The sequence below is a fragment of the Tarenaya hassleriana genome, unplaced genomic scaffold (genome assembly GCF_000463585.1).
Source record: "Tarenaya hassleriana unplaced genomic scaffold, ASM46358v1 Cleome1, whole genome shotgun sequence".
Lineage (NCBI taxonomy): Eukaryota > Viridiplantae > Streptophyta > Magnoliopsida > Brassicales > Cleomaceae > Tarenaya > Tarenaya hassleriana.
In genome coordinates this window covers 11,195,347-11,207,584 of record NW_010960187.1, presented here as the reverse complement: position 1 = coordinate 11,207,584, position 12,238 = coordinate 11,195,347, and the positions used below count along the sequence as shown (strand labels likewise).

The 12,238-nt window shown below is 40.7% G+C and overlaps 2 protein-coding genes and 1 pseudogene across 2 annotated transcripts; all 3 read left to right on the top strand.

Annotated features, from left to right (window-relative positions):
* The first annotated feature begins 224 nt into the window (after window positions 1-224).
* LOC104823361 (transmembrane protein 87B) lies at window positions 225-2,625 on the top strand. Its single transcript, XM_010554908.1, has 5 exons — window positions 225-507; window positions 594-1,530; window positions 1,661-1,756; window positions 2,033-2,169; window positions 2,318-2,625. The coding sequence occupies exons 1-5, from the start codon at window positions 311-313 to the stop codon at window positions 2,478-2,480; spliced, it is 1,530 nt and encodes a 509-aa protein (XP_010553210.1). The 5' UTR covers window positions 225-310; the 3' UTR covers window positions 2,481-2,625.
* A 466-nt stretch (window positions 2,626-3,091) lies between these two features.
* Window positions 3,092-6,484, top strand: LOC104823350 (annotated as a pseudogene).
* A 349-nt stretch (window positions 6,485-6,833) lies between these two features.
* On the top strand, window positions 6,834-8,473 carry LOC109116537 (cytochrome b-c1 complex subunit 6-like). The gene is made up of 5 exons (XM_019202161.1): window positions 6,834-6,893; window positions 7,094-7,144; window positions 7,755-7,839; window positions 7,998-8,087; window positions 8,227-8,473. Coding segments are annotated over exons 2-5 (210 nt in total). The 5' UTR covers window positions 6,834-6,893; window positions 7,094-7,142; the 3' UTR covers window positions 8,260-8,473.
* The last annotated feature ends 3,765 nt before the right edge of the window (window positions 8,474-12,238 follow it).

Below are 12,238 nucleotides of genomic sequence, written 5' to 3'. Positions count from 1 at the left end.
ATTTTATATAATCGAATCGAATTATTTTCGAAACCAATATCCCTAGTTCTTTCTGCTGCCCTATTCTTCACTATTATGGAGAAATGTTTTTTTTTTAATTGTACGAAATGTACGCCATTAAATTCAGTCTCTAAACTCAATTGGGCCGAAAATACGAAGAGAAAAAAAAAATCCAAATAAAACGGGCCTCAGATGGCGAGCCGGACGCGTGAGTTTCACGCTCTGTTGTACCTCCCCGGGACAGCGACTCAGCAGCTGCTAGCTTGCTTATGGTGCCGAGAAAACCGATTAATCCTCGCTTCCACCGATAATGGCGGCCATGGCCATGGATTTCTCTCATCTGTCTGTGTTGTTGATGGTGTTGCCACTGCTTCTGTGTATCCATATTAAAATCGCTGGAGCCTCCATCCACATCTACACTTCCCAACCTTTCCACGATGTCGGCAACTCTCTCCTTCTCTACGGCGGCAGCGAAGGCATTTCCGCCGGATCCTCCTCTTTCATCCGGTACTCCTCTCTCTCTCGGTCTGATCTCACAGATACTTTCGTTGGTCCCTAACCATTTCTTCTTCTCATGCTCGGATCTCTTACAGTTTCAAGAACATCACTTTCTGGAGGACGAGGGACGCCATTGATAATCGCTCACCGAAAGGCCGTAACAATGGCTTGGTCCAAGCCGTTATTTTCGAGGCCTCCCATCGTAACAACATCGGTGGTTCTGCTTATGGTGGCCAACGCTCGATTTGTTGCACACCAGATCTCGCAAAACTACAAGGCTGTAAGCAGGGTGAGATTATTAGGATCCCTTCTGCTTCTGACCCTAGATGGCCCATTCTCTTACGCGTCAACTTCAATGGAAGACGCTTATCTGCTAAAATGGGAGACAATGAAATTCCCATCAGCAAATCTGGAATCTATAACTTGTTGTTCATATCGTGTGATCCAAAACTCAGGGGCCTCAAAATGACCGGAGAGACCATTTGGAAAAACCCTGACGGTTATCTTCCCGGAAGAATGGCTCCTTTGATGAAGTTTTATGGTTATATGTCTCTTGGGTATCTGTTGCTCAGTGCCATCTGGTTATTTCAGTACCTGAGGTTCCGAAGGGATATATTGCCTCTTCAACATTGCATCACTACTGTTATTGTTCTCGGATTTCTCGAGATGGCCTTTTGGTACTTGGACTATGCAAATTTCAACAGTACAGGCACGAGGCCTGTTGCCCTTACTTCATGGGTTGTCACCATTGGTGCTCTCAGGAAGACTGTTTCTCGCATTCTCATCCTTTGTGTTTCAATGGGTTATGGTGTCGTTAGGTCCACTCTCGGTGGTCTCACTTCTAAAGTCCTCCTCGTTGGTGTGACTTACTTCATAGCTTCCGAGATGCTTAATATAGCTGAGTATGTAGGCACCATCGACGATATATCCGGAAGAGCAAAACTTTTTCTTGTCCTGCCTGACGCTTTCCTGGATGCGTTTCTTATATTATGGATCTTTACCTCTCTTGCAAGAACACTTGAACAATTACAGGTCTTTAACCTCTTGTTTTCATACAATCTTTGACCAGGGTATCCTATTTATTGCCCGCCAATTCCATTACTTGTGGGAATACCCATTTGGCTGGTTCTTACCTATATGCATTTTATTTTTCTAAATGCAGATGAAGAGGACCTCGGCTAAGTTGGAGATTTACAGGAAGTTCTCAAATGCGCTTGCCATAATGGTGGTTGTCTCTGTTACTTGGATCGTGTATGAGGTACTTTCTTGTCAATATTGTTAAAGATGTCATTAGAGTAAATGTCATGCTTTTATTAAACTCGAGGAATACTGACTGCAGCAGGAGTCTATAGTCTTGTCAACATTGTTAGAATGCTGTTAGAGGAGTAGCGAGAGCACAAGGAGTTTGTGTTGTACTTGAGATAATTGATTTGCTGTTAGCTAGAACTGAGAGAAACTGTTGGTCCCTCGGAACATTGCTGTTCTTTTTTCTCCTGGATGTGTTAATGTTAGATGTGATATGATTGCCCGCCAGGTTTATTTCAAAGCAACAGATCCCTTCAACGAAAGATGGCGGACTGCTTGGACTATAACTGCTTTCTGGGATATTATTGCATTCCTGTTGCTTTGTGTCATTTGTTATCTGTGGGCGCCGTCTCAGAATTCTCAGAGGTATGTGTTACACTTACACCCATGATCAATATCTTGCAATTCCTGTACAAGTTTAATCCCAGAAACCATCTACTTAATATGTTTGGCCCATGCAACTTTGATAGTGGTGACTTGAATGCTGATATGTAAAAGCAAAAACGACTGACAGATATGCCTATGCGGGAGAGGCCGAGGAAGAAGAAAACAACAACGAGGAAGCTGAATCTTTGACAGGGGGAAAGCAAGATGGTGAAATCAGTTTAGTGAAGCAGGAAAAGGCTGCTGTTGGTTCGGACAGAGAAGATGATCTTGAGGAAGACAAGACTGAGTAACAGGGTTCTAAGCCGTATATACTGAGCTTGTGCACGTGTATGTAAACATTCCGCCACTGTTTCTGTTTGTCCGGTGGATTTGTGATCATAGGGATTTTGTTGCTGAAAAGACTTTTGTTTCACCTCCCTTCCAAAACCAACTTCAGTCTCGATCTTCCAGTAGATGATGAAACCAGATTCACTATCAGAACCATCTAAATCCTTATCTGTAAACCAGCCTCTACTGTGTGGTACGTATGGACGTGGATCGGATATCCAAATTTTTCGGATAAGTTCTGTCCTAATGGATTTTCCGAAAACAATCTCTCGGTTTCAATCTTTAGAGACGCGGGTACCCGTTACGAAGTTGGGAATTCACATATTAGTATATTTCTTTGGTTTCAAAGATATATTGATGATTTTACGTTAAAATAGACATAGATGGTATTGTAAATATATCAAAATAATAGGGATACATTCGTAAATTTACTCGGGTATTCACAGGTAATCTGTTGTGATTCGTTAAAAACCCGAATCCCCGGTCCAAATTTTGATCCACGTTGCACCCATTACTGGTTTCGTTGGTTACAGTTAGATATCCGCGCCCTGAACAGGTATATAGTATATAGTAATCAGTCGAAAAAATGGGCCTGAATCTACAAAGAACCCCTTCTCCCCCGTCGGCGTGCTAAGGGTTTTCCAAAGCGACAATGGAGAAAACCGCCGTCGATGAGCTCCACCGTCAGCAGTGCGAGGTACTCCGTCACTCTTTTTCACTCTCTGTCTCCTCTCTCAAGTCTTTTGACGCTTCGTTCTCTTGTGATCAGATAACAGAGAGGCTTCGAGACCCTCGGGGACTTCGGAAGGGAGGCATCGCCTCCATTGGAGCTCATCCGAGCGGCTTTGTCCGCCATGTACTTCTCCTTTTTTATCTCCCCCTTTATTTCCAATTCTCATAGAACAAGTGTTGATAGATTGTCGGATTTTGGTTATGAAGGCGGATAGGAACGACGATATGGAAGATGAGCCTTCTGCCAAAAGGAGATTGTCATCCGCCGTTGTTAGGGTAATTGCTGCTTCTGCATTTGGTCAGTTCTGGTGTTGATGTTACGACTCATCAAATCCTAGTATTTCTTTCGTCACCTGTTTATTTTTAACTATTTTCCATCCGAAACTCCTCACGTGTAGGAGTAACAGATAATGCATTTTGTGCCCATTATGAACTTCTGGTGTATCTTGCTTCTCCAGTCATTTGACTCTCGAAGACTAATTTTTTTTCTCAGCCTTACTGTCGTCTGTTATTGGGGGAATCAGGTCGAGGGTGATGAGGAGGCAGATAGGGATGGAGAAATGGGAGAGGATGTCAGGGAAAAGCATTTTACAGCTGCTGAAAACGGAGCCTCTGATGAAAGTGTGAATAAGTTTCCCGGCCAACATCATGGCGCTTGGTCCCGGCGGGTAGATACCCATCAAAGAATGGCTAAGAAGGTAAATTTCACATGCACTCCTCCTGCAAAACAGTGATTTGGAGTTTTATGTACGTTCTTATTGGCTTTCCTTTCATTAGGAATCTGAAGCTCTTGCATTGCCAGGAGCCTGCGCCGAGGATTTTATGTAAGAATGAAGATCAAAGTTTGGTTAATAGGAATAGAAGAACGCTGAGCCAACTGTTGGGGACTTTGGAGGCATGTGTTGCAGTCTCAATCGGATTAGTTAAATTCATCATTCATGTCAAATGTGTTGATTCTTGTTCAACTAATTGCTTTCTTGCTTGTCTATTTGCTTGTTGCTTCTACAGTAGTTTAGAAAAGAAGATAAGAAACTTTCTGGATCAGATGCCTACGCACGGCGGCGGTCCACTGCCCTGCAAAGAGTAAGCTCATCTCTCACTATATTCAACACTGTTGCTTGATTTGAGCCTTTTTCAACTTCATGGAGCTGTTAATGATTTAGAGATTATTGGATTTGAACTTTAATTATCTGGCTTTGAAGGATTATCTAAATACTTTCGCTGAAGAATTAGCTTAGTAACTGATTTGGAAGAGAATAACTAGATCTCTTACTAACTTTCCAAGCTGTTGGAAATAGGTCACATATCCCTTGAAATTGTGTTTTGTTTTAGTTTCACAACTTGTTAAGCAGAACTAATGCCTATCTCTAGAGGGGAATCCTCGGCTAGCATCTTTTTTTTCGTTCTACAATTGTGCCATATTCTTTCTATTTATGTAGGCTGAGCAAAAGGCACGTGAAGAAAGTGAAAGACTGAGGCTGCAAGAGCGTGAAGGACCGTGAACACATTTCTGAGAAGAGGAAGAGAGATCTTGTAAGCAGCAAGCTATGGTTTATTGTTTTGCATACTGTTCCATATATTGTTTAGTGATGAATCTGATGTATTCATTTTACTTCCATGTTGTCATCAGACTCTTCGAGCTCGTGTTTCTGCCAAAGCAGAACAGAAGATATTGGAACTGCTTTTCCTCCAGTGGACTGAACACCAAAAGAAACTTGGCAATTTTATGAGGTAGTTCTGGGGTGGTGTTATTTGCAGTCTCTACCATTTTCATTAAATAGCCTTGCTGGCACTAAACCATGCTTACTGATGATTTTGCTATGATTACAATTTGCAGCTTATTTTTATTTTCAGTCCAAAGTGTGCATAATCACAGTTGTATAGAGGTGAAGATAAGTTTCTATTCACATGCATACTAATGTTGAACGAACTTGGAGAAATAGTGTTTTGTGTTATGTGTCCTGTCCCTAGGTAGAAACTTCTGGTTTTTTATTTAGTTTCCGCTTCTTACTCACATTTTTTATTGCATGGGGGATGCATCTTCAGGACTAAAGCAGAGCCACCGATATATTATATGCTAGCAAAGCCATTGGAAGAAGATACACCTATGTCGGAACAACTAAAAGAGCAGGTATGCCTTTAAGCCATCATTTTTTTTTTTGGTAATTTCCCTGAGCTGTTGTTCTCCTTTCTCTCTACTCTCTAGAAAGGGTAATAGGGTAGTAAAGAATGGCCTATGTAAATCTGCATTAAATTGAAAGGATTTCACGGGCTACGTATTCATAACTGAATGCTGGGTAAATCTGGAAACAGGTATTGCTGGAATGGAAGGCTACAAGGCGAGAAGAAGTGAATAAGTATCAAAAGGAGATAGAAGAGCAATATCTGGCGAAAGTAGAGATGGAGCTGGAGAGATGGGAGAATGCAAGAAAGGCAAAGAGGGAAGCTCTTATAAATTTAAAGGAAACAATGGATGAGGAATTAGAGGCGCATAGGAAGGAGAATGGGCCGAAGAAAAGGGAAATTCATGGAGCGGGAGGAGATGAGGAAGACGAGGTGGAGGATATGAATGGTGGGGAGGATGAATTGATGATGGATGATGTACTCGGATGTGGAGGCGATGCAGTGGAGGCAAATGATGATATAGCCGAGGTAGATACGGCCGGCGATGGTGGCAGCGGCAATGGCGTTTATCAATCTTCGAATGAGCACTACTAGTCTTGGTCGCAACTCTCAACTACTTGTCTGTGGTTGCTTCTGCTTGTTGTATGTTAGGGAGTTGTGAGTGAGCACTAGTCAGTGTCAATTACTTGTCTATGGCCTTGCCAATGGCCCTTCACCTCTTTTGGCCCGCAATTTTCCGAGCCGGGCCGGCCCGGCCCGAAGAACGAACGGGCTTTGATTTGTGAAGTCCGAGCCCGTAAATTTTACGGGCGGGTTCGGGCCGGGTATCGGGCCTCGGGCTTTTTTGACACCCCTACCTAGGGCTGTCAACCGAGTCTGAGTTCCTGAGTTGGTTCGTTTTCCAATGAGCTGAGTCATTATTTTCAAGAATCGATTCAAAGCGATTCTGACGAGTTTGCTCGTCACAGATGTGATGTGAGTTACGTCGAGTTAGTTCGACCGAGGTATGAGTTGGCTTGCCATTTGAGACATTTTTTTTTATATATTGTTTTGTACAGCACAATTTTTCTATCCATTTCAAATTTGTTTTGTATGGTGTATGAAGAATTAAGAATCGAGTTTAATGTTTTTTGTCTGCTTTGTATGGTTTTATTTATAAATTTGTGTTTTATGTTTTAATATTTAAATTTCAAGAGCATTAGAATGTCATTTATTAGTTATATTTTATAATACGAGTATGTAAAGGTTATATTTGTTTGTATAACTGTCTCGGCTTGTAGAAAAACGAGTAGTGGCCGTTTTGCATCGTTCTAAACCCATGTCGCTTAAATCTAAACTGGAAGCCTAATGGGCCTTTGGGCCATGGTGGTGGCACTTCTACTGTAGGCCCAAAATACTCCACGGAGGCATGTCGATGGTGAAGAAATTGGGTGTAGACTCTATAAAGAGAGGGAGATCGAGACAAAAAAGCATTAGGGTTCCTCCGACGACTCTCCGGTGCTCTCTGCTATCTCTGCCCGGTATGGCGATTACTTTACTGCTTCTCTTTTTGTTCCCTCTCGTTGGATTGTTCATGATCCCCATTTCCAGATCTTTTTTCTTCTTTTTGGCTGCTGATTATTGAGCTAGATCTGTTCGATTTCTCTCTAGAAAAAAAAAAGTTTAAGCCTTGTCCACTAAGGTGACGTTTTCTGACAGAGGTCTGATCCGTCTATCGCAGGTTATATAGCTCCCGCTTCTGCGATCCGTTGTTTGGCCGTTTTCTCGCCATGTAAGTTTTGGCTGACTAGCTCTCAGTGGGACTCTATGCGTTACAGTTATCATTTTTCTTCCCTGGCCTATTGTGATTTTGAAATACGTATTGTTCCAGACATTTGGGTTTTATCACTTTCTACATCGATCGGCTTTAACTGTGGGGCTATGAATTGTCCTTTAAGCTGACACATGGAAGATATTAGAAATTTAGAATGAGCTTATGGTTTATTTGTAGCATTAGCAGTTGACTAAGGAGTAAGAACAGTTGGTTGTCCTTTATTCATTGATTGTAGCTGGATTTTCCACAACTGGGCTTATATTCATGATAGCTGTGTGTATAATAGCACTCTGTACCCCTTTGCATTTCCTGGTTTGCATTTCACAAGCCAAAGGGATTCAACAAGCCTTAATAATGTGCATAAAAGTGGGCTGTATCCATTTTTATGCATTGTGCTATGTTAGCTTCATCAATTTCGTAGCCAATCTGCATTCTGTGATGGTGATTGAGCAATTGATCTTTTGCAATTAGGAAAATAGGGGTTGCTCTAGACCCATCTAACCTTTGGGGTTGCATTCTTGGAAGGATGATGTACTACTCTACTTGTTGCCCTTTTTTCGATATGCAGGGCAGATGAAGAGGTTGTTGACCAGAAGAAGTACCTTGAGGAATCTTGCAAGCCCAAATGTGTGAAGCCTCTACTTGAATATCAGGTGAATAGCTCAGCGATTGCAATTCTAATGAGTAACCTCCCCCCCTAAATACCATTTTGTGTGAAACTTCAATTCCTTTGAAATCTATCCCAATGCTTCCTTTGCTCGGGGTTCAAACTAGAACGAAATGTTGAATGTTTTCTTCGTTTCGGGTTCAGGCTTGCGTGAAGAGGATACAAGGCGACGAAACTGGCCACAAACATTGCACTGGACAGTACTTTGATTACTGGCATTGCATTGACAAATGTGTAAGTAATTATTTGAAGTGGTTGCGGTTTCAAAACTTTAGTTTGAAGAAAGTGTTGATTGAAGGGCTGACTTGGTTGATATGAATGTTTGTTTACATGTAAAAGATTAATACCGGTGTCTTTTTCTTTGATCCTGCAGGTTGCACCCAAGCTGTTTCCAAAGCTGAAATGAGTGGCTTGCGTTTGTCTCCGTTTCCAAAGGTTTATATTTTTATAAACGCAAACCAAAATGTGAGGGTTGGTTGCTTGGTTTTGATCAATTATATTTTTGGTACCGTTGGTGGTTTCACTCTGTTATGTAATAAAAAAAGAGATACGGCCTGAACCAAATTATCAAACAGAACGCTTAGCAAACGTGTTTTTGGAATGAGTGGGCCACTAGGGAATTCTGAGGTACTTAGCGTGCCATTGCTGTTTGTATATATGCATGCAGGGATGGACGGAGAAAAATAGGGGTGTACAAAAGCTTCGATTATTTGAAAACCAAACCTAATTCGACTGATTTATACCTGAATTGAATAATCGAACTGATTAAAAATAACTAAATTGATTGTATACGATTAAATCTTGTTTGTATAATCGATTATTTATCCATGTATCATTCGTTAATCAACAACATCAACATCGTCTTAATCCTAAATTCATTTGGGGTCGGTTGTGTGAATTCTTTCTTTCCACTCGTTTCAGTTTTGGGTTAGCTCTTTCGGAATTTGTAACAATACTAAATCATTTCTAATGATAAGTTTCCAAGTAAGATTTGGTGTACCATTTCTTTTTCTTTTCACCTCCATTCCTATACTCTCAATTTTTCTAACGGACGCATTTATCGGTCTACGTTGTACATATCTAAAACATCTTAAACGTCTCTCTCGTAACTTTTCTCTTCTATATTTGTTACTCATATTTTCTCTTTAATAGTTTTGTTTTTAATTGTATCAATCCTAGTCTATCCGCAATCCATCTCAATATCTTAATCTCGATTACACTCATTTTAGATACATGTCTTTTCGCCGCTCAACATTCATTACCATACATCAATGCGGGGTCTTATGGCGGTACGGTAGAATTTCTCTTTGAACCGTATGGAAAACTTATGATCGCAAAAAACCTCTGTGGTTTGTCTCCATTTTATCTATCACGCTTTTATCTTGTGACTAACATCTTCGTCGTAATCCTCATACTTTTGAAGAATTGAACCAAGATATTTAAAATGCGCATTTTGAGGTACTGATCCTACTTACAAGTTAACTCCTGCCTCACTAGAGTGTTTTCCACTAAAATCGCAATGCAAATATTCGATCTTCGTTCTACTAAACCTAAATCCTTAGCCTCTATTGTATTCCTTCATAACTCTAATGGTTCATTTATACCTTCTCTAGACTCATCTGTTAGTACAATATCGTCCGCAAACATCATACACCACGGTACTTCTTTTTGTATATCTCTAGTCAATTCGTCCATGACTAACGCAAAGATGTACGAGTATAAAGCGGACCCTTGGTGTAACTCTATCGAGATAGGAAAATCTCGCGCATCACCCCTTTTGTTCGGATGTTAATGGTCACACCTTCACACATATCTTTCAGTATTTGTATGTATCTCACTGATACTCATTTACGCTCTAACACCCACCATAAAACCTCTCTTAGTACTCGATCATAAGCTTTTTCGAGATCAATAAATACCATACGCAAATCTTTGTTCATATCTTGAAACTTCTCCATCAACTTGCGAATGAGAAAGATTGCTTCCATGGTAGACCTTCCGGACATAAAACCAAATTGGTTTACGAAAATAGATATGTTGCTATGTAAACATCGCTCCATAATCTTTTTCCACAACTTCATGGTATAACTCATGAGTTTGATGCCTCTATAATTTGTGTAGCTTTGAATATCTCCCTTATTTTTAAAGATGGGGACTAAAATGTTTCGTCTCCATTCATTTGACATCTTCTTCGATAGTAGGATTTTTTTAAATAACCTAGTAAGCCAAATTACTCATACTTCTCCTAAACACCTCTATACTTCGATAGGTATACCATCGGTACCGCATGCTTTACCTATTTTCATCTTCCTTTGTGAATCTTTCACCTCTCCACATTAATCTTCCGAGTATAACTCACATTTCTTTCCATATTAATAATCTCTAGTTCTATATGGTCATCGAAGTAACTTCTTCATCTCTCCTTGAAGTCGTCATCTTTAACTAGAGTATTACTTTCCTTATCCTTAATACATGAATTATGCCCAAGTCTCTGGTCCTCCTTTCTCTCGCTCTAATTATCTTATATATATATATATATATATATAGTTTTCCCTTTTCTTTATCCAAATTCTTTCATACATCTTTTCAAAAGCCTTTGTTCTTGCTTGACTAACGGTTTTCTTCGTCTCCTTCTTAGCCAATTTATATTGTTCATATGCCTCGTTGTACTACATTTAGATAATTTTCTATACTATTCCTCTTGTTCCTTAATTTTTGTTGCACTTCTTCACTTCACCATCATTTCTCCTTTGTTTGGGGTTTATACCCTTTTGACTCCCGAAGTACCTCTCTAGCAATACTCTTAATGTTAGATGACATATCTAACCACATTTCATTGTCTTCCTTATCCTCTCTCCACGCATTCAATTTTAACATATCATTGTCGAATAACTCACACTTTTGACCTTTTAGATCCCACCACCTAATTCTTGGTATATCTTTCTTCCTTGGTCGGATAACCTTTTTCTTGATCTTGATATCTGGCGCTAGCAACCTATGCTAACTAGTTAGAGCTTCGCCCGGGATAACTTTAAAATCCTTACATAGAGTACGATTAGACTTTTTTGTAAGAAAAAAGTTGATTTGGCTACGGTTTTGCCCACTTCCAAAAGGTCACTAAGTGTGATTCCCTTTTTTGAAAGTGATTATTTGCCAACATGAGGTCATACGTCATAGCAAAATCTAGGATACTTTTACCATCTTCATTCATAATACCATAGCCAAAACCTCCATGTACCACTTCATATCTTTGTCGATCCTTTCCGACATGTCCATATAATCTCCACCGATAAAAATGGACTCTTCGGGCGGTACAATTTGCATAAGATTATTCATATCCTTCCAAAACTTCTTTTTACACTCGCTAACTAATCCTATTTGTGAGGCATAAGCACTAATCATATTGATAGCTTCTCTTTCTAGAACTAATTTCACTAGAATGATCCTATCACCTACTCTTTTTAGTGTGACCACCGACTCTTTCAAAGACCTATCTAAGATAATACTCACCTCATTTATATTCCCTTCTTGACCCGAATACCACAATCTAATGTTGGTTGTAATTGTTGGGGTTCCCTTCGGGTTCCTAGCATGCGATCTCATCGATCTAGGGTTTGGTTTCTAGGTTTCATGCAGCGGAAGGAAAGATCTAAACCTAGCCAAACGTCACACAAAAACCAATTGTGCAATAACACGAACAATCGTGTATATCGTCGTGGGATTCGAATACTTACCTCCTTCTTTCAAGATCTGGAAGTATCAATCGATCCAGGGCCTGTTTTAATCACCAAGAGTTGAAAGCACAACTCCTCTACACGTATCCACACCGGCGGGATGAATTCCAACGCTTTGGAACGTATCTGCTAGGATTCGTGAAGAGAAAAACCAATGTCCTTGACTTGGAATCGATATATCAATCACTAGAACTCAAAATCAAGCTTCTCTAAGCTCTCATCAGTGTCTTGGACGTATGAGGTTCTTATTTTAGGGTTTGTGGCGGCTCTCATATTAATTAGGATTGCCCAAAACCCTTAAAACGCGAAAACCGAAAACTGCCCGTAAGTCGGACCGTCCGTTCCAGGCCTGGAACGGACGTTCTGATTCTACGCAGAACGGACGGTCCGTTTTATAACGTAGAACGGACGTTCTTGACGCCTGGACCGTCCGTTCCAGACCTGGAACGGACGGTCTGGCATTTGCGGAACGGTTCGTCCGTTCCTCAGCGGAACGAACGTTCCTCAGCGGAACTCTTCCAGATCGCTTCGTCGCTCTTTTCTCGCGTTGTTCTCTTCACGTGTGATCCATCCCTAATGGTGTGTGACCCTGTAGGCCCATTCGCAGTGGCAGCAGCCTCGAGAACCATTCCCGATCTACAAGTCATGGTT